The following is a 26,327-nucleotide window of genomic DNA, read 5'->3' as shown; positions in this document are numbered from 1 at the left end:
TCTTGTGCCATATGTCGTATACGTGGTGAAGTAATTCTTCTTTTCTCTTTCACCCCAATTTTGCTGAGATTATTACAAATGGGAAGCAAAGATATAAAGATAGACTTATTTTTGATTTAAGTTTTCGAGCGTGAAAAAAGATAATTTAAGAACAGAAATCAGAACATATGATTCCCGATATAACTTTTGATTAGCAAGTCTTGAAATTGACTCTGTCATAAACTAAATTGTTATATAATATTTGATCGATATTTCATTTTTATTTCTACTATGCATGACTATCAAAACACTTAATCTTGCTGAAAACGGACAGGCACTTATAGAAAGTTAACTGCTGGGCCTTTGGATGGTCAGCAGCGGTGCAGGCCGCAAGTAAACTGACCTAAATACAACCACAAGATGGCCATCAAATTGAGGGAGTAGTGGAGTCGGGGGAGTCGGACAGGCTGGCGGCTCTCGACTGACTGACTGGGCAACGGCTCATAAAAAGTTGCTGGCATTGGCTATTTGGCTTCTTTTGGCACACATGGATAGAGGAAGTAGGAAGAAGGGTCGGGGGTGGGGCGGAGAGAAACGAAAACTTTATGACAAATTGTTGCTGCTAACCTAAACGCTAAGAGGCCTGCAACGTGTGGGCTGCGCGGCATCATAAATCAAGCTAGGCTTACTCACTATACATATATATATCTATAACATATATATATATATGTATACATATATATATGGTATGTGTAAGTGTATGTGTCTCTGAACAAAGTGATGCTTCCTTCTTACAATGCCTCCAGTGAAAATTGATTCGTCTGTTTGTGTTGTTGTTGTTGTTTCATGTCTGATCCGATGGCGGTTTAATGACTCATTTTGTCTACTGGAAAGGCGCGTATTGTCGCTGTCCAAAGAGGGTTTGTCACCAGATGCCCAATCTGCGTGAGCTGGGAGCCATTATTCTGCTGCTCACTGCTTTAATTGCTGGCATTGCTGTTGTTCCACCCAAATCGGTGGCTGCCATTTTGGATCTGCTATTGCTATTGCTGCTGCTGCTGCCGCTACTGCTGGCTAATAGTTCCATTGGCAGGCTAGGCATTGAAATTTCACGAACTGCAGCTGGTGGACTACTCGGTGCCATCTCAATGTAATAGCTATCTTCTTGACACGGCGACTGCAGACTGCTACGACTACTGCCCGAGGCGGTCGATGAGCTGCTGCTGGCCAGCGAGGCACTGTAGAATTGTTGGCATCTTTGCAGTTTCTGTTGCTCTCGTTGCAGTTCCCGAGCCTGCAAATTGTGCAGTGGCGAACTATAGGGAGCCTCTCGTCTGGTACTGTGATGCCATTTCTGTAGTCGGGCCGGATCTGCTGGATGATTGCCACTAGATCCTTGATAATGCAAAAAACTATGTCCATCATCACTCTCGTTCAAGGGACGCTGAAGATGCGGACGCATGGCATGGCCAGGACGACAGCGACGCTGCCAGGGCAACTCACAGCGATAGACATGAGCTAGTCCCGCCAGGAGTACAATGACCAAGATACAGGCCACCAACAACATTACACCCGGATGACTGCCCGATAATGTTTGCTCATTTTCCTGGCGCTTGTCCAACAAATGCTCGGGCTTTGACTCTGTCTTCAGCTCGGCATAGGCTTTCAGTTGGGCGAATGTGCTCAGCTCTTGCTTAGCAGCAGTTTTTGGGGTATTCACGCTTCCATGTTGGTGTTGGAGTCGTTGGGGAGTACTCATGCTTGTCACCATGTTCAACATTGTCGATGTTTCTACTCCTGTTGTTGGTGTTGCGGCTGACGTGGTTGTCGTTGTTGTTGTGGTTGTTGTCGTGCCATGCTTAGTGCTGTAGGTCATCTTCTTGATGGTGAGTGAGGGTTTCTTCTTGGTTTTCGGTGATGGCGACTTGATGTCGCCATTTATTGCTTCCGGTTGTCGCTTATCAGTGGATGGCTGTCGCTGCTGCTGTTGCTGTTGCTGGCTCTTTTCCAATGTTTCCGCCGCATCCGCCACAGTTGCTGTTCCGGGTAATAATAGCTGCTCTGCATCGACCAATAAATTGTCTCCCTTATGCATGAGTAAAGGCGTTCCAATTAGATGACGATCCTTAATATGTAATTGCAGTGTGGCATGTTTATGTGGTGCCATAGCTGCGATCTGATCAGAAATGTCATTGGATGTTGCCGTTGTCGTTGTTTCAGTGGTTTCCACAGTTTTTAATAAACTTTCCTTATTCGCCCAATCATCATTAGTTGCTTGTTTGCTGGATTTTATAAGCCCCGAAATTGTTTGTGGCACTTTAAATGCAGCAGCTGTTGTTGTTGTCGTAGAGATAGTTGTTGCTGCTGTTGGTGTACTGGCAGCAACATGGCCAACATTTGTTGGCACGGTAAGTCTAGTTGTTGGTTGACTGCTGGCTGTTGCCAAAATGTTCTGTCGTTCTGTTGCCTTTGTCTGAGTCAAAGTTGGCAGGCTTTTGGAAGTTGTTGTTGTTGTTGTTTTTACTTCTACTGTTGCCGCTGTGGCAGTCAGCTGTGGTATGCCTGGCATTTGTTGCTGCTGCTGTTGCAGTTTCGCTAACGAAGTTGTTTCAGTTGGCCGCAAAGTTTTTGTGGTTAGCTGGGCAATGTTGTAACCGACTGATTGCATTGTTCCTTCAGTCTTTGACTTTTGCCCTTTTGGCATAGTTTGTTGTGCTGCTGCCGCTGCTGGTGCTGCTGGTGCTGCTGCATCTGATGTAGCTGTTTCTGTTGTTTTTGTTGTTGTTGGCACAAGCAGTCTGCAAGTAGGCGGCGCTGAATCCTTGTCATCTTCGGTTTGTCGTCCTTCCTTGGCTCGGCCGCATTGAGTTTTGAAATGCTCATAAAAGTTATACAACTGCATATATTGCTGCTTTAAATCGATTTTCTCCTTTCTTGGTGGATTCATGTCAACGCTTCGACAGGGACTTGCCCACTCGGCTATGCCCAGGAGATCGCTGCATTTGATAGGATTGTCGTCAAGCAGCAGATCCCTCAGCTCTGGCAAAGTGTGCACTATTGATTGACTCACACTCTCCACACCAGCGGACTGTAGATTTAGGGTAATCAACTTGGGCAGTCTCAGGGGTGGTAAATACAGTAACCGATTGCCCGACAGATCAAGAATTTGAAGATTCACCAGACCGGCAAATACTTGCGGCTGCAAGTCCATTATTTGATTATTTTGCATAAACAATTGCTCCAGCGATGTGGGTAAACTGCCTGGCACTCGCATCAATTGATTGTCATTGAGAAACAGAGTCTCCAGCAGTTCGAGACGACCCAAAGCATCATCTTCTACCTGGGCAATGCGTGAGTGAGACAGATCCAGATATTGCAAGAGCGGATAGCTATCCATATCGCCACAGTTGATTGTCTGCAATAGATGGAAAAGTAGATATACAAAATGAAAATTTTGTTAAATTGAATTATTTGAACTTGAAGAGAAAATGCCTTGAAGGTCTTGAACATAGGTTTTGGTTGACTGGAATGGCCAAAATTTGATTACCACCGACATTGTTTAAAAATTAACTTAAATCTGACGTTATAATTACTTCAAAGGCTCAGTTGAGTGCAATTGTTCGCGAGTTTTCGTGTTGCCTCGGGCGGTGCTTGTCTAGCACCAAAGTAAACATAGACACAGCGGTTCGTTGTAATGAAACGAGTGCCAGTCAGCCAGCCAGACAGCCTGTCGCCGTCGAGTCGTCTCTTTCCTAAGGCCATTTTGTGTTGCTAGTTCAGTGCTTGACGTTCCATTGCCTTAGACATGCAGAAGCACCAGGAACTGTAGATGGAGCTGGGGCAATGCCATAATTTGCCATGAAAAGGCTGCGTGTTGACTGCCGATAAAGGCAACCAGACAAATTAAAATGCCTGGCAACAAAGGCACCCAGGAGAAGCATCCACCAATGCCGTGTGGTAGTGGTGGCATCGGCAGTTGGTATCAGCATCTCCAGTAGCTACCATTTCAGTGCATAGAATAGTTGGGTTCTGGCCTCTTTCAATTTTTTTCTTCGTCTTCTTCTTCGTCAATTTTCCTGTTGCTCCCGACTTGGGCTTTGCCACATCTGCTCGTTGGCTGTTGGCTTAAACGTGATTATGCTTATGCCAATTATCCTTATTTTATTAATACCCTGCTTTGGGATCCAAACAGCTTACGAGGCGGCATTTTTGCACCTTTTATGACTTGTGGGAGAGGAGGAGAAAGGACCAAGCTTGAGCAAGAACAAAGGCGATTGTAAGTGAGAGAGTGAGATACTGGCTACAATTTATGCGGCACATTTGTTTGTCTTCACTTACACCGTTTAAGTATAATACCTGAACGAGTAGCAGCCACAGGACTAAAGAGGAAGAAGAAAATTTCACTTTATGCTTATAATGCAATCGTGGGGATTGTCTATACGAATATAACTTTGTTTTCTTCTTGTTTTTTTTTTGCAATTTAATGAAAGACCTTTGGTAATCTCCTGCTTGTGTTGCTGCTTATGTCAGTCAGCTTCAGAGAGGGCTTTGTCGAGTGCCTACTTATTTAGGCCTCTATCTGTGTTTTCTGTTTTCTATTTTTTGCCTTCTCTCATTCTTATGCCCTTGTTAGTGTCGGGAGGCGATTAAGTCGTTTTTTTTTCGTTCTATGTTATTTCCTTTTTCTTTTGTTTTCCCTTAATTGTTCAAGAGCGGAAAGTGCACTTTTCTGTAGCCATTGTGTGGTGGTGGTGGCATTGTGATTTTAATTACGTTCTTAACTAGACTTGTTCTCTTTAACAAGTGGCTTATTAGACAGCTAAATACAGATAGAAACAGCTAAGACAGTTCTTGATGGTTTCCCTTTTTGGGCCCAAGCGAAATCAATTTAAATTTAAATTTATGAAATCCAAAATATATCAGGAATTTGCTTTTGCCGGAAGTTGCCAAAGCGGAAACAAAATGCTCGAGTAAAGTTAAAAATAACAATATGTAAATTTCCTGCTAAAGGGCAGGAAAGGAGACTGGGGACAGGGTTAAATTCCTTGAGCAACCTCCTCTGATTATCGATTTTACTTATTTAAAATCTATAGATAGTAACAATTAGTTTTAGATACTCTCCACTTACCCTGAGCCAATTGTCCGATAATTTTAGTGTGCGTACAGATTGAGCCAAAGCGGCTGGCACTTGACACAGTCCAGTGGCACTGGCATCCAGTTCCTTGAGACTCCAGGAGGCCACAAATTCCTGCATGGCCGCACCCACTTGAGGATTGTGGGCAATCGATAGAGTTACCAAATCCGGTATACCCTGCAGTGCTCTTATAGCTGAGCCTGCCAAACGATTGTACGACAAATCCAAATGCTGCAGATTGGGCAGAGCCAAGAAGGTCTCATAGTCGATATCCGTGATGTTGTTGTGACTGAGCAAAAGAGTTTGCAATTCGTAGAGATTGTAGAAAGTTTCCCGTGAGATATTGCCCAATTGATTGTGGGCTAAATTCAAATGTTTCAGGCTTGGCAGTTGCTGTGCGAAGAAGCTACCAGATGACAGTTGACTGAAATGATTGCACGACAAATCCAAAGTAGTCAGAGAAGACACGGCAGTCGATGCCAGATGGAAGGGTTGCTGTCTCAACGAGTTGTTGCTAATATCCAACAATCGAAGTTGTGTGAATTTGCTGTCCAAATGAACTCCGTTCAAACGATTACTGCTCAAATCCATTATGGTGATTAGCTCAAATTGTCCCTTAAACTGGCTGCTGCTATTGTAAAAGCCTTCCAAACCCTTTTGGGTGGCATTTAATACACGAGCACTAGCAACAGATTGTGTCGTGTCGACAATGGATCTCTTCTGGCGTGGTTGAATGAATCTCTTTTGCTGATAACGTGTTTCCCCACGATAGCTGTCCGGCTCGTTTTCATTCCGCAGCATACGATGAATACTTGGATAGGGGAGACCAAAAGGCTCCAAAGCGGATATATGTTGCTCTTCTCTTACAGCAGCCTCTTCCGCTGGTGTGGTACAGCCAACAATTGTTATAAAAAGTGAACAGGCCAGAAGTAGACTGGTCAGTCCTAGATCACAGTGTCGTTTCATCGTTTGGCGTGGCTTCATTTTCACCATTTTCTTATTATTTTTTCACTTTCTACAGGGAAGGGTGTATACGTTTTTTTCTGTGTGTTTTTGTTGGCCAAAATGTGAGTGGGGAGGCCTTTTTGTATATTTCAGTTGGAATTTATGTGCAGTACGTGCAGACGTTTAGCGCGTTGCTGCTCGTTGGTTATTTTGAATATGGCTAGCCGTTTTTTTTTGTTTTGTGCCGCTTTGTTCGTTTTGTTCAGTAGGTCGTCACGTGCGTGCCACTGGCCAAGCATGTGACAACTGTCAACGGTGCGACAGTGACGGCAATAGCAACTTCCTTTCTGTCGGCCATTGCGTACGACACTCGTTAAAATACCATTGCCTACTTAGCAGCTGAATTTTTAATTAAATCAACGAGATCATTCTATTTATCTGTCTCTATTGTTGCTCTTTTTGCTCTTATTCTCTGTTCCGTTTCTTTTGCAATTGTTTCAACAATTTCTTGTTGCTTTATTCTTTCTTGTTGTGTCTCGGGGATTTTTCCCTTTTTTTTGTGCTTGTTTGTTTTTTGTCTTGCTGGCCAACTAATTGCTGTTGAACAAAACGCAATGCACAGCTCAACTCGAGCGAATGTCAATTAAAAAGCAAACATTGCTGTTCACCTGTTCATGCTCTTTCTTCCTTGTTGTTGGTAGAAAACTGTTGTCACATTACCCAGCCAAATGCTCCCCAGTCGATGGTGTTGCTCCCTCCTCTTGTCGTCGCGTGCTTAAAATCTGTAATAAAACGTAAAAAAATTGCTTGTAATTACACTCGTTGTTGTTGTTGCTTGTGAATGCAAAATGTGTAAAAGGCAAAAGGTAAAACATGCTTTTAATTTTCTCATCGTTTTCTTTTATTTTGTTAATCTTTTGTTTTTTTTTGTATAGTATCTCTGTAAGCAGGAAAGAAGCTCTTTTCCGTGCTCGTCCTCCACCCCATTTTCTCTTCTCATTTTTAATTTCTACTTTGGCTTTACGACTTCAAAGCACTTTAGCAGTTGCCTTTAGTGTTATTTTTATGTTGATTGCAGCTAATGAAATTATAATTTCAACATGCTTAACAGCATACCATGATTTAGAGGAGGAATGTGTTGGCATGGGCGAGAAAAGGTGGGTGAAAGGACAGGTTGCGGCACTTCTTAGCGGACCATTTGGTGGTCTCCCCACATAACCATAGCGTTTTGCCATAAACCCGAGAACCGAGAACCGTTACTAAACATATATGTTAAGTGTTTCATACATATGTGCTCTGGCCATAAATCATTTAACTGGGTCATTTCATTTCCGTTGTAGACAAGCGACACAGGAAGAACCCTGAACATTAGGTACCCTTCCCTTCCCTACCCTAACCCAACTGTCAACAGACAACCCAGAGCAATCGGGTATCGGTGCTTCACCCCAAAATGACGCAAATTTGATTTACTTATTTGCTGGAGTAATGACGCACAAATTCTAGTTCTTTTTTAGGTTAACAGTAGTCTCCCTTCTTGTTTTGAAAGCAAACCCCCGCAAAATTTAATTTGTCAATGTCTACTTAAAGTCGTACATGACATTTTGATAACCCCACAGTCGGGTATAATCACTCTGTTACTGAGGTTCCCTCCCAAAGGCGACATGAGAGTTATTAAATTTGAATACTCTCGTTAAGGACATAAATACATATGTGTACTAGATTTTCACAATTAAATTCGAAACGTTCTTCGTATCTATTGTTGAGTTTTGGTTTATATTGATATAGATTATTAGAAGCTCACTAATGATTCAAAATTAAAAGTAAACATTTATTTATCCTCCTAACCTTAATAGTGTTGAGCATTAGTTAGAGCAGGTTGGACATAATGATGTTTAACTGGGCCCTAAACAAAGTTGGCCAATTGTGGACAAAAACTAATGCGAGTATAAATGAAATTTGGGCCTATGTTGAAAGTAATACCAATTTGTATTTAGCTTTTACTTCCACAAGTGTTAAACCACACACACAGATATACACTCACACACACACACACACACACACACACACACACACACACACACAGTTATCTGCTTGCGATGGTTTTGCGATAAATTTATTGACAAATATCATCAAGAGAAGTTGGCATTTCATTTCATCTGCTGCTGTTTGCTTACACAACAGTAAAATTTGGTCCATAAGTTTGGTGACAAATCCTCCAGCTGCTCCCTTCGATATATGTGCCATACTCTCACTTCCTGGATATATCTCCTCTAAAAAAAGAAGAGATAGACAGCCAGGCAGGCTGGCAGGCTGGCAGGCAGTCAGACAGAAGGACAGAAGGACGGAAAGACACAGACAAGACTAGCTGTCAGAGAGAAAGAGAGTAATTGAGGAGTGGGAATGAGAACTGGGGGGGAGGGGATTCGAAGAGGAAGCAATGTACGCAACTCAATTGACAAGAAAGTCGATTTCAAAAACCAACAACAAATACGAAATGGGTCTGTCTTGTTTGAGCTGGGAAGATTGACGCATATGCCTCATTCTCCCCCGTATCTCACTCAGTCACCCCTCCCTCTCCCATCAATTGAGTGTTGGGGGATTTTCCTGTATTTGTCAGTTTATTTTATGCCAGCTTGAAAATAATTTGCAAATTGCTGTGCCATATTTTTTTTTGCTCTCCCCTCAGATTCTCCGAATTGCTGTATTTTATGATCAGACATTAGCGAGGGTTGTTTGTTGAAATTTAAGGCAAGACCCCCCTCCACCTCTTGCCATCATGATGCTTTGGGCTCCAATGCATGAATATTTATATAGAAAGTTGTGTTGTTTTCCTTTTTGTTGTCTGTTGCATATTTTTCTTTAGTTAATCAAATAGCCGGGACAAAGCAAATATTTTGTACTGCAGAAATTTCAAGTGTATTATACGGGAATGCAAATAAAAAATGAGCAAAGAACAGCAGCAGGAATAGTAGTAGTAACAGATGCAGGAATAGGAAGTAAAAGCATCCGTATAGCCAAAGAGCGGCTATAAAGAGCGCTGCTTAAATAACCCGTGTGTGTGTGTGTGTGTCTGTGTGTATGTGTGTGTTTGTGTGTAGCTGTGCGCTGAAATTGGATTTTGCAACTACCAAGAAATGCCATGCCATACGCCTGTGATTTATTTTATACGGACGTATTTAGAGGTGCCCCAACTTGAGTTGGAATCCAAGGTCTGGCCATGGCTTTATCATGCAAATGCAGTTGACAGCAGCAAAGACGTCTAAGAAAAAGAGCAGCAAGCTGCTATGGAAGCAGTGGCAATGGCAATAGCATATGCGGCCTCCTTTCTATATCTACTTTCTACTTTCACAGCGCAATGCCTTTCATTGAGTGCCTTAAGATCCTTTGCGTTGCTGCTTCAGTGGTGCGCTCAATGGCGCAACAAAATGCATACAAAATTGTATCTCAGCGCTTCTCTGCTAGCTGCTCAACAGTTTTTCGACGCCTTTGTCATTCGTTTGTGTGTGTGTGTGTGTGTGTGTGTGTGTGTCTAGTTTTTTACTTCCCAACCAGATTGCCGGCATGTTTTGCGCATCCTGCAATTTTTCCTGCATGCATTTGTGCCCTTCTCTTGTGCAGTTTTGTGCCCTTTTGTTTGCTGCCATTTTAATAAACTTCCGCTTTACCGTCAGTTTCATTGAGTTCGCCTAACCGTGTGTTGGATGTGTTGGATGACATGCATTCAATGCCGACGAACCGTTCTATCTACATACGTGTGCGTGTGTGAGTGAGTGTGTGAGTGAGTGTGGGTGTGCAGCAGCTGTGTCAATGTCAGCCGCACGTACGCTTCAATGGAAAACTTGCTCAAGTATTTCCCGGGCGTGTTTTAAACTGCGCTCCCAGTCGCCCAAAAAAAAAAAAAAGAAGGAAAATCTTTAAGTAAAATGTCCAAACACTTGGCAAACAATTTGCCATGACACTTTTTGGGCGATTTTCAGCTATCGATTTGCTTTTATTTGCCAAGCGTAAAAGTTTTCAAATTAAAGTTTTTTTTTTTTAGGCTTTCGAATGTCAAGTGAACGAGCTGGCAATTTGGCGGCTGTTTTTTCAATGGGAGAAAAAGAACAATGATAATCATATCAATATGGTGAAAAACAGCTAAAACAATGGAAAAGTCATTGAAGAGTTTAAGCGTATTACAAAATATACGACCTTAAGAGCATAATTTAAAGTCGTTTGTCTTATTTCTTCTAGTTCTAAGAATATGTCTTGAAATTCTCTATAAAGATTCTTGGTCGGGGCTGCCATATCTTTTGTTTTCACATCTCGCTGCCATCTTGTTGGCTTCATTAATGTCCTGCGGCCAAATAGGAAGCAATTCATATAAGACAAAAAAAAAACATTCTCTCTCCCTCTATTTGATATCGACCACCCAAGTCACCAAAAACACATAAGTAAAATCTCTAATAAACTTGTTTTTGTTATTTTCCATGTGTGTGTGTGTGTGTGTGCGGTTTTTATTGTTTTATTTGTGTGGATGTGTGCGTTAGGCAAGTTTTCCTGCTCGTTTTTTAGTTTTCTTTATATATATATATTTTTTTTTTTGTACTGCTTCTTTTATTTGTTAAATTGTGTTGTGAAAAATCGCTCAGGGCTCAAGGCTACGCCAACATAGCCTCCTTGTGTTTGTTTGTACAAGTGTTTGTATATAGATATATGTATGTATGTATGTATGTGTGTGTGCGTGTATATTTTTCTTTCTGTTTTTCTGCTTGGCTTCGTCTTGGGCTTTATTTTGGTAGCCCAATTTGGTTTGCTCGCAGCAGCTTATTTTTGGTTAGGGACCTTGAGATTTCCAACCACAATTCGGATGTTTTTTTTTTGTGTTTCTAAGCTTTTCTTTCTTCTGCTTGTTCTTCTTCTTCTTTTTTGTTAAATAAAAACATTGATGAGGCCCAGTTTGTCTGTCTGTCTGTCTGTCTGCCTGTCTGTCCCTCCGTTACTTTGTCTTCTTTCAGGGGAGGTTGCTGCACTCATTTTTATTGTCTTACTCATATTCTGTAAACCCTTTTATTTTTTGGTAGGAGTAGAAAGACGAGGTCATAGGGCATTGTCGTGGCTTAGTTTAGTTGGTAAAAGCTTTTTATGAAATTGAAAAACTTTTTCAATAAATGTGCATAAATTGTTGGCCTAGCCACATATACGCACTCCCACACCATTTCCCCCAAAGACACACAGACACACACACACACACACACACCTCCCACCATCACATTATTTAAGTCTGTGAGATAAAGTCTCTTGGTTGATTTAGGTTTACGTTTAGTTAAAATTACTTGCTCTTAACATTTACTATATAATATATTATATGAGATGCCTTCATCTAGTGGTCTGAACAAGTTTTGTGGCTCTTCACCAAAAATAAAGAAAATCCATCTTCGTACACAGAAGAGTGAGAGAGGTTGGAGGCCACAGCAAATTACATTTCTGACAGCCAGGATGTCCCCGACTGGTTTCGGTTCGGCTGTTGCTGGTGGTGTGTAGTGGTCGATGGTCAGCTTTGAGTACTTCTCATATTTCCTTGTCCAACACATAACGTGACACAATGATTTTCTAATAATTTACCAAATTGCCTTTGGTTGACCATTAAACTTGAGAATGTCGTGTCTGTTTTTGGCTTTTCTTGGCAAAATGATAGCCAGATTATATTTACTCACACACACACAAACAAACACACACACACACGCAGTTATGATAGTTACAGAAAGCCATAGGTGTGAGGTGGAAGCATTATGTTCTTGAATTTGTCAGCCTCAGTTACATATATAACATGAGACCTTTGCTTTAAGTGTTGCTCGGTCATTGAGTCTTCCTTTGTGTTGGCTTGTTGCTAGGACAGACGATAGTTAAAGGCAGTTTGTCTCTCTGGCTCCCAGCTTAAAGTTTTTCCATATTAATCATTGGGAATAAATCTTTGACTAGTGTAAAATCAATAACATGGCTGTCATTTATTTTCTTTATGCCATCTCGTTTTTTTTCTGATGTGGTTTCATATTTCGAAATGGTAGGAAAAAACCTATATATATACAGATTGTCAGATTGCTTGCCATGGCAATGGGTGAGTCGTTGACTTGGCTCTGGGCCATTGACTTTGTATGTTAGCCCCCCTAAAAAGAAACTAGAAATGTAAAAACCCGTCCAATGGAATACTCTTTCTTTAGAGCCAATGTTGGCCAACTTATGCCTTACGTAATGTCCAAAGCTTAAGCCGATATGATGATTATATTTATAAGAACTAAGTAAACCTCAAAAGATAATGAAAACAAAGAAGAAACCAAACAGCAACTTGGAAATTTCTTGGTCATTGGCAAAAAGGATCCATGAAAGATAAAACATTAACGAAGATAAATCACGACAAAAAATAATATTTAAAAGCCTTATTCGGTCTTTGTTTTTGGTCGGCACAGTGACTATTGTTTCGATTTGACAACTATAATTATCAATTTCACAAAATTTTACTGAAAAGCTTGTGAATTAAATAGTTAATCCAATTTATATTCTTACAGAAGAATTGATTCTCATTGTCAGACTTGTCATATGTGACACACGTTCTTTTTAAAATTTAATTGAATATCTTACACATATCTATACCTAAGATTCTATTTGAAACATTTTATTGACACTTTAAAAACATTTACCAAAAAGTTAGTTTCGATAAAATTCAATCTTTACAATATTTTTTAGAATTTCTTTTGTCTATTGCAGTCTGTTGTCATGGATATAGCTAAAAGAGATTTGTTGCTTGTTTTTGGTCTTTTTGTATATTTTGCCATCATTCCGATTGTTATTTTGATTTGGTTGTCAACGTGCCACACAACGTGCGACGCTTCGCGGTGTCATGTGGCACAACGCTTTGTTTGTATATTCTGGCCTCTCTCCTGTTCGCAGTGTCCTTTGTGGCTGAGTTTCAAATCTTCTGGTTTTTGGCATTTTGTGTCTTTTAATTTTCATTGCTTGTGGTAGCTCGTGGTGTCCTCCCCTCCCCACGCCCTGGTTGATCCCCTGACGGATTTTGTATGACAGTTTGTCGTCTGTTTCCTTCACAGACTTGGCTTTGTTAACAAGTTTTGTCATTGATATGACCCTTTTGGGGCAACGCTGCTTGCCGTCATCTAATAGCAGAACTCCTTTGACAATTAGCGCATGTGTCCTGGGCATAAATCTGCCTGCCTGCCTGCCTGGCTGACTACCCATTTATCAGGCAGACTAAGGCACTTGTCAGTAATACGCGCCATTTACATTAACGCACATTACGCTCAATTTTTCGAGTATCAAATTATTGCAAAACGACGGGACGCTGTGTTGCGATGAAGCAGCTGCCAGCAACAGAAAAAAAAAGAAGAAAACGAAACGAATAACAAAACCAGCAACAACAACAGACAGCAGACAGCAAACTTTAAATTTTTACGACATCATTTCATGGCCCACAAGGCAGCTAACGAAGAACCCTTGAAATGGTTCTTCTTCTCACAACTTCAATGATAATTTGCCATCCTCCGGCCTTGTTCCTCCGCCCTCTATCCGACCGTATCCTTAAAAAGAGGAACAGAAATATTACACGCATAACTGTCGTATTTCTTTTTCCTTTCTTTTTTAGAAGTGGGTGGGGAGGGTTTGCTCTGTGTTGTTGTCTGTGTGTGTGTGTGTGTTTCGGTTACGTCTTTTGCGTTGAAAAAAAACAAAAATTAGGCCATTAAGGCATTTACCAACTGCTCCCTGGCATGGCCCATTCATGTTCTCGACTGGCCCGTCTGTCGAATTGGCTCTGTGGTGTTGTATTTTGTATCCCACCCATTCGAGTGTTTTGGCTTAACTTTGGTCTCTCTCTCTCTGTTTCAGTTAGGTTTTGCTTACGCTTTTTTGTGTTGCTGAAATTGAAATTAATGTGGCGGAAATCACAAGTTCAGCACGCAACATGGCATCATTGGCCCGACTGCCGCCGTTCAACGCTGCAAGGGTTCGTTTTGAGCATTTGCCGCGTGATATATGCTGGTAATTTCCATTGTATGCCGATGATTAGACTGGCAATTAGTGAATTAGCATACAAAATATATATAAGCAAAACAGAGAATCAAGAAATTCAACCATGGATATCATTTGATACAATTAACGAACGCAATGCCATTAATTTTACAAAATACGATGCCAGAGATATTCGAATCGAATTCAAGCCTTTAAGCAAACAACAAGAGAAAAGCATCAATCGATTGAGTATATGAAAACTTTTCTCAGGTAGGCCACGTCGACCACGTAGATGGTTAACTAGGTCTGCCATTCTACAAGTTTTTTATTTAAATTTAAATTGAAAAAGTTCTTTACTAGCCAACTAAGGACGTTTCCATTCGTAAAGATCCTTACCAAGCAATCGAAGCAATTTTCTTCACCCCTGAACACTATTTAAATACATTATATATAGTTCTCATATTAAAGTTAATAATAAATAAATGACTTAACGATATTCTCAAACAAAAAATTGGAAAAAAGTTTGTAAAGGAATTTCAGACTTTCAGCAATTTTCCATTCTTTTATTCCTTTCGTTTCTTAACTACATTTACTGCTCTCTGAGGTGAGGAATTTTTTAAACGCCTTTAGCTAAACTGAATTATTAAGCAATTATTCATATTTTAATGGCAAAACATTTTGCTGGTAGTTGAAGCCAAGCCAAAACAAAAAAGAAAAAAAAACCAGAGGGCCGCGGCTAACTTCGACCGCGTCAAAGTTTGTATACCCTTGCAACTTTTTTGGTAACTTTTTTCTTACCTATAGCCATCAAAGCGAAAAAACGTTTAAGCTAAAAAGGCTAATGTCCAAAAGAAACGCCTACAATCGCATAGGAAATAACGAAGTATTGATCAAAGTCACTGTTTTCCACCGATCGTTCCTATGGGAGCTATATGATATAGTTACCCGATCCCTATCAAATTTGGCACAGTCATTAACAGATATATTAAACTAACAAATGTTCAAATTGAAAGCAATCGCGTCAAAAGTAACGAAGTTATTGACAAAAGTCACTGTTTTCGAAAGATCGTTCCTATGGGAGCTATATGATATAGTTACCCGATCTTGATCAAATTTGGCATAGTCGTTTATATGTGTAATTAACTCACCAATATTAAATTTCACGACAATAGCTCAGAAAATAACGAAGTTATTAAGAAAAGTCACTGTTCGTGACTTTGTCATTTGTATGGGAGCTATATGATATAGTGATCCGATCCGGCTGAATCCGAGATATACAACGCCTGCAGTATATACAAGCCTACATGCAAAATTTCAGCTCTGTAGCTTCAACGGTCTAGGAGGAGTTTGCGTTGATCCAGACGGACGGACAGACGGACGGACGGACGGACGGACGGACGGACGGACATGGCTATTTGAACTCGTCTCGTCGTGCTGATCAAGAATATATATACTTTATATGGTCGGAGATGCTTCCTTCTATGCGTTGCACACTTTTGACCAAAATTAATATACCCTTTTTGCAAGGGTATAAAAACATGGAAAAAAAGAATTGCCAAAGTTTTTAATTTGTTATGCATTTCTCTCAAACACATATATATTTTCATATTTTTCCTTCTTTCATTTTATTTTCAACGTTAATGTTCGCTTTTTCATTTTGCTAGCAGGCATTCATTATGGGAGCCATAACAATTTGACCGTCAGGCGTAAAAGTGTCGAAAGTGCAGGCGTTGAGCCAAGTCGCTACGACCTTCAAGTGGGCGTGGCCTGAAAACTTTTACTGGCCATCACGGTGCAAAAGCAACGCACAGTTTAAAATAATCTAACAAAAGGCAGAGGAAGGGAGAGAGAGAGTTATGCTTGGATCGTTCAGAAAAATGTGTGGCATGAAAAATGTTTAAATACAAAAAAATAAAATAAATGCTAACAATGCAAAAGTTGCTCTCGAGTTAAACTTTATTATAATAGTTGAGAGTGTTATATATTTACACAATTCCTTGGAATATATGTATATTAAAGTGCATACCATTGGCGTTTTGCCTGGCATGCCATAAGAGCGTTTTAAAAGGGGCTGCGAAAGAGAAAGTATATCAGTAAAAAAACTGCTGACTAAACTTATAAGTCGCAGATATCCTGGCCTTAATGCCGCGTTGAATACCAAATGATGAAGCTGTCGCTGCCGTGGCTGCTTCTGCTCTTAGTACTTAAAGCCAAAGCCAAGGCACACAAATATATAAAAATAGAGAAATAGAGTGGGAGAGACAGAGAGAGGGAGAGGAGAAAAAGACCGAGAAAAGCCACAGAAAGAAAGAGAAAAAACAAACCGCATTCGCGCAACTGAAAGATGGCAGCCAGAGTCAACAGAAAATCGATGCCAAAGTGTTGGCGGGTTAAGAGGAGCAAAAATAAAAACCAAAAAAAAAACAACCCACACACACAAGTTCAACACACCGGATAGGTACCTACATAGATACCAGCACCTAGGTGTCGCCTTGGGGGTCCTCTGACTAGTTAGTTCACTGTGCGTATACGTAATGCGCAGCGCAGTTGAGTGCCTGCTAAATATTTTCAAGGATAACTTTGCCAAACTCACTTATGTGTATGTGTGTCTTCTGTGCCCAACTAAAAAATATGCAACCCAAAAACTTTGTCGCCTGCCGCTTATATGTTTTTTCATCTTCTCCTGTTATTTTTTTTTTATCCTCTTTGTTTGTTTTCCATTCTCTGCAGGATTAGCATTTATTATATCCACTCGCTCACTCTTTTTTTCTCGTCTGTTTTGTTTGTTTTCTATAGTTATGCAGGGAGCTTTTTTGCTTCGTTTAAGCTTAAGCAACATTTTATCAGCAACTTCAATTTGACCAACATTCTCGTTTGTGCCTGGTGCGCTCTGGTCTTAAAGGATATCAAAACAGTTCATATATAATTCGACAAAAACTACCATGTAGACAAAATCTTGAAATGAAAAATGCCAAACGTTGTCCCACGCAATTTTGCCAACTACTTTGCATATTTTTACTATTTCTCTTTTTCGTTTGTCGCCCAAAAGTAGAGAAAAAACAACAGCTACGTGACTTGGTGTTAAGAGGCCGGCCAGGCCAACACCAATTCCAACACCAACCATCAACTCGAATGCAAAAGGAAAAGGCAACAGCATAAATAAATTATCAACATAGATTACAAAAACCGAAAACCAAAAGTGCAAAACAATTTTCTCAGGGCACAAATTGAACAAAATGTGCAAAATTTGTATTATTTGTATACAGACTTGGACTAGTTTTTTGCACTATTGAAGCAGTTTAAGCCAGGACTGCACAGAAAAAAGAAATCTTCTTTATTTCAACTAACAAACAATAGATTTGAAATTTATTTGTTTAATTTAGTTGGCAAGAATTTAGATTTTGCTTATCTAGAGAAAAAGAACTGATTGAGCCACAACCAAAATACAAAACTAGGCCAAACGAAAGAAAATGCGTTCTCTTTAAATGTACTTTTATTTGTAGCTTGGACTCATAAATTTATAGTTATTTCGACTTATACCATTACTATCCTTATTATCAAGTTTCAAAAAGTGAAATTGAATTCAAAGATTGCATAACATTTTTTAATGTAAGTTTACAAATTTAAACGCAATTTCTATTTTTCATGTAACTTTAATATTATTTTGTATTTCCTAGACTTTTCTAGTATTTTATACATTTTTTTAAAGACCAAGAAGTAGATGAAATTTTAGCATTTTGCTGTTGTTATTGACAATATGAACATATTGAAATAATTAAATAAGGGCTGAGATCGCAAATGGTCTCCCTGCAGCTAGGTAAACATCGTATCAAATATCTCCCCCTTAGTTTCGCATTATCCTATATACATTTGTATATATTTTATTTGTCTGTTTATCTGCCCCGCATTGCAGCTGGCTGAGTTTTTTCCAATGTGTTTGTGTGTGTGTATATCTTTGTATATCCTGCAACATATGCGCTTTTCTAGCGGCACTCCTCTGCCTGCCTGACTGCCGCTCTGCCTAGCTGGCTTGTTGTCGTCATTTTTATGACATTTCCGATGAATACAAAATGCTTAATTAAATGCCGTTGAATGTCGTTCGACTCCCTGTCTCGTTGTCCTTCTGTCTGCTGTGTGTATGTGCAAGTGTGGGGAAGAGGGGCTCACAAATTGTGGGGCTCTGAAATTCAGCCGGCGGCTGCTTGGCAACCAAAGGAACGGCTTTGGGTTTCCACATTGTTCTAGCTCTGTTCGGCATGTGATGACACGCATAATTTATTCAATTTTCATGTCTCTGTGTTTGTCTGTGTGTGTGTGTGTGTGTGTGTGTGTACTTGTTGTGGAGATGTGGGTGAGGTTAAGAGGTGGGAAGTCTGTTGCCACTGCTGCCGTTTCGACATGCTCTACGCCGAGTTAAGGTTTTACGCGTCTCTAATGCTTAAATTACACATTCAAAGAGACGCACACACATACACACACGCACACACACACGTCTTACATTCAGTTGCCGCAGTCATGTGCGACATTTGGTTCTTAGGACTTTTTTTTCTGCCTACGTTTTGTTTCCCAGTTGGGCAAATAATGATCCCCAGACACATTCCATGTCGGCTCGTTTTTTTTTGCGTTTTTGTTCCTTTCATTGTTGTTGCGTATTTACTGCAAAGATTATTTGCAATGCCTCGTTGCCATTGTTCTGAACGAAGGTGGCAGGGATGCTGAAAGCTAGAAGTGGGAGTGGGAGTGGGAAAGACGAGACGAGGCATCTTCTACTCCTCACTGTGTGGCCGCTTTGTCTACAACAAATCACTTTGTTGGCGCAACACTTTAATGTCAGGGATTAGGCATTAAGGTGAGATTTGCCAGTGTGCTCAGCGTGTGTGCTTTACTTTCCGGTTGCTATGACTTAAGCGAACCTTCTTTTCTTCTCTTGTGTGTGTGTGTGTGTATGAGTGTGCCATTTGCATTGTTAAAGTTATAGGTGAGCCCCATCTTTCCCTCTCTCCTGTGTGTGTGTGTGTGGTTTTGTGAGTTTATTTAAGTGCGAGTTGTTGTGGGAAATGATGTTTTATATTTTCTTTTTCTTTGCTTTTTGGCAAGTAACAAAATCGTACAAATGTGAATTTCTCTTTTTGTTAATGTTTTATTGAAACATTTGCCATATTTCCAAGTGCAGCCTGTGCTGAACTTGCAATGCAACGAACCACCTACTAACACACATATGCAAATTGTGGTTCTCAACAAAAGTAGCAAAATACATAACAAATGTATTTTTAGAATGGCAAAAGGCTGCTTAGCATCTAAAAAGGTTAAGATCTAAATGCACAAAATCTTTAGAATTTTATGTATTGCAAATTGTTAACTTTTGCCTAACGAAAATGTCTACAAAATGTACAAATTATTAGCTTTTCTTGTAATGAGGAATTTTAAGAAATAATTACAATCAATTGTTGCGAGTATATCCAAAAAATTGAATGTTTAAATACTTATTCTCACAGTTGGATATATAAAAGTGATTTCTAAAGATAAACTTTTGTTATAATCGATCATAATCGCAGTAATGGATGTAAAATGGATATATAACAAATGTATTTCTTAAACTTCTTTAAAAACTAAGAAAGTGCTGAACTTAAAGCCAAAATAGTCTTAAGAAGAAAAGCAAAATTGAATATTCATAGCTGCATTCTTGGGTATAATAATTGACTACTAAATATTTATAAAATGGGCTATTTAGTTGATTATGCTTTAAAAATTTTGCATAACATGCATATTTGAAACTCGATGACTCGGCCAAAAAGGAAAAAAAAAGCTAATTTGATATTCACTCTGGCCCTTTTGCATTTGCAAAAAGGGGGTTAAAAGGACATAAAAATCAGTGTACTTTACTATAGTGTAATATTTTGCTCACTAAAATGTTTTACAATTTGGCGGGCGGATAGAGAAGGCTCAGGCGAAGGCGTGTGTCGCCCATCAACTGAAAATTGCAAACGCAAATTGTCGGCCGCCCTCCTCAGACCCTCAGACCCCCAGACCCTTGTCTATTTTGCGCCTGTAAATCGTAAATCAGGGCAGATTATTGCTACAAAACCCATCCTCACAGTATGGCATGGGGTACGCATCATTCACTCCACCCCCGACACGCACAACCATTTACATTTGTATCTTTGCCATCAGTTTTTTTTCCCCTTATGATGTCTGGCGTTTCTTCTTTTTTTCAATTTGAAGCAGCTTAAAGCAATCGCCTCAGTCTGCCTGCTTGCCAGAATGCTAGCTTTATCAAAGGCCATTGTTCTTCATAAATATGCAAATTGTAGGCCTTCTCTCCCTTCCATCAGGGAAATTCTCCTTGTCTGTCCCTAACTTGAGCCTTCAGTTGAGCTTGCTGCTGCTGCTACTGCTGCTGGTTGCCCATCGTCTTGCAGTTGCTATAAATCGGATTTATTTAAACTGGCTTTAAGTTCCTTTTGCTGCTCCTACAAATCGCTTTGAAACTGGCAAATGAAAATATTTGATTATTTGTTGGCTCTGCCACAAACACATTTACACACAGACACACACACACACACACACACACACGACATGTGAATAAAGCAACCAGAATTCAGTCAATGCTGCCCACATTGGGTTGCAGCTAACGATTTTGATTACTAAACATCATGATGCCGCACGTGATTGCAAGTGCCCCTTGTTGTTAGCCGCAAACAATGAAATTTATGCGGCAGAGCCAAGTGGCAACCCCAATAACCTCCTTGACTGTTGCTCGGTTTGCTTTTGCTTTTGCCTTGGCTTTGGTTTGGCTTTGGCCTTTCCTTTGTTGTGTTTCCCCATGTAGCACTGTGGCTGACAACCGCATCATTCATAAGCAACCACAGTGGCACAAATTACCCAAATATACCACCGAAATAATTGGTGAATATTAATTAACACAATTAACTTATACAACCGTTCAACAACTATTAAATTCCCATAAATAAAAGGAAACTAAAAAGTATTTTAGTGGAAAATCTTTAATCGATTATTTTAAAATGTCGTGCTTTCTATTCCTCATAACGAAATAAAGGTAATTATAATTATTTTTGCACGATTTCTTGACTTAATCTTGATGAATCTTTGTGTCCCAGGGTGCAGCCTTTCGCTCCCTTTGGCTGCTTCTTGAGTGGCACTTACGCAACACCACGGCACGCTTAATTGAGCCCAATCTCTCCACCAAGAACCAGCAGCTCAGCGTTTCCGACTCCAAGCAATACACCTGCCAACCCCAAAGCGGTTATGTGTGTGTGTGTGTGTGTGTACTGGGAGGGTGGTGTGTATTTGTGTGTGTGCTATCTGGCCCATCTAGCGGCACTTTTGCTGCCATCTAATTAGACTTTGTGGCTGCATTAATTGCTTAGACGCTTGGACTTTATAACTTTTCGAGTGCTACCTGCCAGTTTTTATTGCCAAGACAGATAAAAGTCAAATTAGCGTGGCTTAATTTGCCCACCGCATACTTTATGCTTGACATTTTTGCCATTGTAGAATAATTGTGATATAATATGGCATCCTATGTATATAATGCATACAAATATATACTCATTATATACATACTGTGTGTGTATGTGTGTGTGGTTATACATTTTGCCTGTTTTTTGTTGGCTTTGCCTGAGAAGAATGTAGATGGAGAGTTTATGTAGGTATATACGATATATAAATAAATAAAATGCCCACAGGAATTTCATTAGAGTTTCTCTCTCCCTCTCTCTCTCTCCCTTTCTCTTCTACTCCCCTGAGTTTGGCTGGCGAACAAAAGCAGCTTTGCATGCATAATTCGGCCATATGAATTTTATATGCCATCGCACAAACAAACAAAGCAAAAATCAATCAAATTAAATTGAAATTGAAAATGAAAATCATCTGCTTCATATCTAAGTTGAGCTGCGTTGCAGATGCAGATGGCAATGAAGCTGCAGTTATGTTGCCAATAACTTTTTTGTTTCCAATTTCTAGCCAAAAATTTCGAATGTCAGTTTTGAATTTCACAATTTAATTGTCGTTCAAAGTTTCCATAGCCGACAGCAGGAGCAGCCAGCTAGCTGTCTGTTTTGGCTTTTCTCTTTCTGATTTTATTATCAAAAATATATTCTTGTTTTTTTGCAACAATTTCCCAGAAGTTTTTGGTCTAGGCCTTAATTTATCAAATTGCACAATTGACAAAGGTAGAATGCCCCACAGCATTTTGACCAACAAATTAATGCCAGTTATGCTGGAGATTTAGTTACAAATAGACAAAACCTTGTTCATATTTTATATATCAAGTCAATAAAGTCACTTGACACATGTTGGATTATTGATAATTAAATTAAATTCTATTTATACATAACACCAAAATCTCATAACGTGTCTAACTTATGTAATTTATTTAACAGACAATAAAGAAATATGTGCAAATTTAGGCAATTGGATTTGAAAAATTTACTTATAAATATTTCATTTTCAACTGTTAATAATTGTGATTAATATAAGATTTCAATTTCCGTTTTAATTGAATATAGATATATGATATTTTAACTAATTACTTAGAAAAAATGGCTGTACATCCATTTTTAAACATTTTATTAAGTTCCTATGTGAAAGAGCAAATTTAAATTATAATTGAGTAAAACAGAAACTTCTTCCGCTCAAGCATCAGCATAAATTTTTTGTTAATCTCAAAGAGTTTTTTTTTTTGAGAAACTGAAATTTTTTCAGAAAATTACAGTTTTTGAACAAAAATAAAATGAAATTTTGTTTGTTTTCTTTTTATTTAAGAGTTTTAATTAATTTTTGTTGAAATAATTTAAATTCCGCTAGCTAAACTACACCGCAGAATTAACTACTCAGTGTAATTAACAATTATCCGTAAACAAACAAAATATAACCAAATGCCATCACAAACTCTCGAATGGTATTTAAAAAAAAACTTTTTCAATTTTCGGTTTTTGTTACTTGATGTTAATTATGAGCTTGTTTTTTTATGGTTCAGCAAATTTCAGAGAAAAGTAAATATTAAATTGCCTTGCAATTAAAGCAGAAAATTAAAAAACTGAGCAACTGGCGGTAAAAACAAAAAAAAAAAAAGAGCAGCCACAGAAAAAAAAAAGAAAACATCAGCAGTAGCAGTAAAGCCAGGAGAAGCAGGAAAAATCAGGAAAAACAGTAAAATGTGCATGAATTAGCGAAATTTACATGAAAATTTCATAAATATGTAAGCAACGTGGACAGTTGAGGGTTCTTTGCGGTGTTGGTGTCGCTGTTAAACAAAGGGATGGTGCGGTGCTCTGGTGGGTAATGGGGCAGTTGGCATGAGGATTGGTCGGGAGGATGGTGTAGAAAAAGCGGGCAAAAGGCAACCAAAAATGCAGGGCTCTGTCCCAGGTATGGAGTAATCAAAGCAAAAATTACCTAATTAACATAATCCGCAGTGGCCAAATGAGGCGGCGGCTTCTGCTGCTGATGCTGTTGCTGTTCGTTTCGTACAAACGTTTCTTTTCCTCTTGTATTAAAGATTGAAGGAGGCGTGGCTGGACAGCGACAGGCAACGATGATTCTAGTCGCCTACAGGAATGTGGCAGACGTTGATTAGCTTTGCTTCTTTCGTCTTTTTACTTCCATTCGCTTTGAGTTTCTCTCTGTTTTAATCCTCTATGATAAGTTGTCCAGGTCTTTGCTTTGTTTTCACTGGCAGACTTGGCATCTCTGTTGATTAATATGCCAAACGTTTAAATTTCGTTTTTGTTTTGCTCTATATTCGTTTTGCCTTCTCGTTTTTAGTTTGTGGCAAATTTCACTTTGTTTTCTACAGTGTTGAAATGTGGCTTTAAGTAGGGGAGAGGGAATAGTAGGAGGCTTTTATTCAAGTTGCCGCCTCTGTTTTGTGTGTGTGTGTGTGTTTGTTGAGTATGCAGGAAATGAATAGATTTCAAAAGGCAAAAGAGCGCGTGTAGCGGTGGCTTTTATATGGAATCACAGACAGTTAAACAGACATTCACCCACGCACCTAAACACTCATGGTCATGGTTCAGACCTTGGCGGAAATGAGCACGCAGCTCGCAACTTGCTTAAAATATATTTTGTGTTAGTGGGCAGAAAGACGTGCAGCGCACAAATGTATGCTATAATAACATGACTTAACGAAAGTAGTGAGGCCAGCGCTGAGAGGAGTCAACATGTGTAGCATCTCTCCATTGCCATCTAAACCATAACCATTTCCATGCTGACGCCTTGATGTCTGCCAAAAAAAAAAAAAGAGAAGAAAGCAAGAGACGTTTGACGTCTTGCCTCCAGGCCATGCCAGCTAGCAGGCCACAGACAACAATAGTGTCGCTTGCACACACACACACACACAGAGACTAACAAACAGACAGAGTAAACACACCTCGTCACAGGCAAGATTGTAACATTAGTTTGATTGACACTATTTCGGGTTCTAATTCGTTGGCACTTGGCACTTGTCACTTGTTAGTAGGAAGTTCACTTGATATCAACTTGCTTTATCATTTATCAGTTTTCTGGCTCGCGTATGTCGACGTTGACGTTGGTGAATTCGGCACTAAACTGAAGTTCATATGTAGCTAGGACTCGCTTTTAAGTCAACTTGAACTGCTGTTATCGTCCTGTTCGAACTCGAATCACAAGTACAAACAGCGCTTGCGCCAGCTCTCTTTCTTTCTCTATGGAATTCACTCGCTCCTGCTTCTCTTTTGGCTTGTTAAGGTCCTGCGGCGTTACGCTCTTTGTGTTGATTGCTGGTGGCGTTTGTTATTATTTTGTTTATGTCGCTGCCTTGTCCTTCTCTGTGTGTGTGTTTTTTTCATCACCTGTTTGCATTTGGGAGTCCTTGAAATGGAGGGTATGTAGCCACATCACAGGATTAGGGCTTGTCGAAGTCAATGGCTAAGTTGCTGCTGAGTTACTGGCGGCTAGCTTCCCTTGTCTTGGCTGACATAATAAAATATTTATATATACATATATAATCTCCATTGTCATCTTTGTTCGTGTGAAACTTCAAATTAATTTCTAACGAAAAATATAACAAACTTGCAGAGAGATAGCCGAACGGGGGCAGTTGTAAATGGGCGGGGACTGCTGATGTTTTTTGGCATGAGACATTGTCTGCTGCCAACCGCAAGCCAAACAAGAGGCACGTTCTCGTTAGCATGGAAAGGTCAGGAGGCGGACTGCATAGAAAGGGCTCAGCATCAACAGCAGGTGCAGGTGGCTTTGCGTGTGTGTGTGCAACGCGCAAAAGTCATTAAGTGTGGCCAGGGCAAGTGCAAGGCTCAGACAAAGCTAAACAACAAGGCCAGCAACAACAATATTGCTTGTAATTTTAATTGAGGTGGCATCGACTCTTCGATATCCTGTTCAGTAAAGAAAACTAGAGTCTTTGATAAAACGTCTACAAAGGAAACCCCCTTGAAGACGATTTCAACAAAGATCTTTCTATATTATCTACCTTTTATTCGAGCATACCCAACTCTAGTTCAGCCTTTTGTGTGAAAGCACTTCAGCCGTGTCGTAACGAGGTTCATGTTTAATGGTCATACAGAACCGGGTTCTGTCGGGTGTCGGGCTAACAAATGCATCTACAAAGGCTTGCCCAAAAAAGACATGCACTAATATCGCTGCAGTCCTGTTCATGTTGCATGTTTTTCGTGTCCTTCGTGTCCTCCATATCCTCTGAGCTTGGTGTTTTTGGGCATACAGCTTGAACCTGACACAGAAAATTGTATTTTAATGATGGAGCCGAATAGCGTCACAACCAGCCATGGCATGAACAAGAATGAGGACAAAGGATTCTGAAGACTCCCACCCTGCAAACTACCAGCCTCCGCCCCCTCCCTTAATTCAAGACGTTAATAAAGCGATGCACATTCCACTGGGCTTTGTGCAAGGTAAGGTCACCTGCAAAATGGAGTTGTTTCAGCCAGTTTGAAGCTCTGGTTCCCACTGATTTTCTGGTTCTCTGTTCCGGCCAGGTTGACATTTTCTTTTTGTTTTGCTTTCATTTTTTTTTGTTTTTGTGGGACTATGTTCTGCCTGCAGCAGGTGCATCACAGTAGAAGTGGCAATGGCTACAAACGAATCCTTTTAGTCACCTTTCTGGCTGGTTGTGTCAGTTGGCATGCATATTGCATTCCATTTGGAGAACTGTCGCTACTTCATTTCATTCAAGTGCTCGTTCCACTAGCTTTGCATGCATTTGATTCATACATGTGACGGTGCTTTGTGTGTGTGTGTGAGTGTGTGTGTG

At 39.9% G+C, this 26,327-nt stretch overlaps 2 protein-coding genes across 3 annotated transcripts in view; one reads left to right on the top strand and one right to left on the bottom strand.

Annotated features, from left to right (window-relative positions):
• The window catches only part of LOC6649629 (protein timeless homolog), a 66,863-nt gene that overhangs the window by 34,373 nt on the left and 6,163 nt on the right, over positions 1 to 26,327 (top strand). The window lies entirely within an intron of this gene.
• On the bottom strand, positions 723 to 24,616 carry LOC6649631. Of its 2 annotated transcripts, none has more exons than XM_023179635.2 (4): positions 24,450 to 24,616; positions 23,477 to 23,889; positions 5,108 to 6,840; positions 723 to 3,394 (listed from the first exon to the last, which is right to left on the bottom strand). In XM_023179635.2, exons 3-4 carry the CDS (start codon positions 6,104 to 6,106, stop codon positions 905 to 907), a joined length of 3,489 nt encoding a protein of 1,162 aa, XP_023035403.1. In that variant the 5' UTR covers positions 6,107 to 6,840; positions 23,477 to 23,889; positions 24,450 to 24,616; the 3' UTR covers positions 723 to 904. The 2 variants fall into 2 exon arrangements, with proteins under 2 accessions (XP_023035403.1, XP_046865235.1); XM_047009279.1 differs by having other exon boundaries at positions 23,477 to 23,870.

The sequence above is a fragment of the Drosophila willistoni genome, chromosome 3R (genome assembly GCF_018902025.1).
Source record: "Drosophila willistoni isolate 14030-0811.24 chromosome 3R, UCI_dwil_1.1, whole genome shotgun sequence".
Lineage (NCBI taxonomy): Eukaryota > Metazoa > Arthropoda > Insecta > Diptera > Drosophilidae > Drosophila > Drosophila willistoni.
Note: the sequence above shows the minus strand (reverse complement) of the source record. Positions and strands in the feature narration are given on the sequence as shown.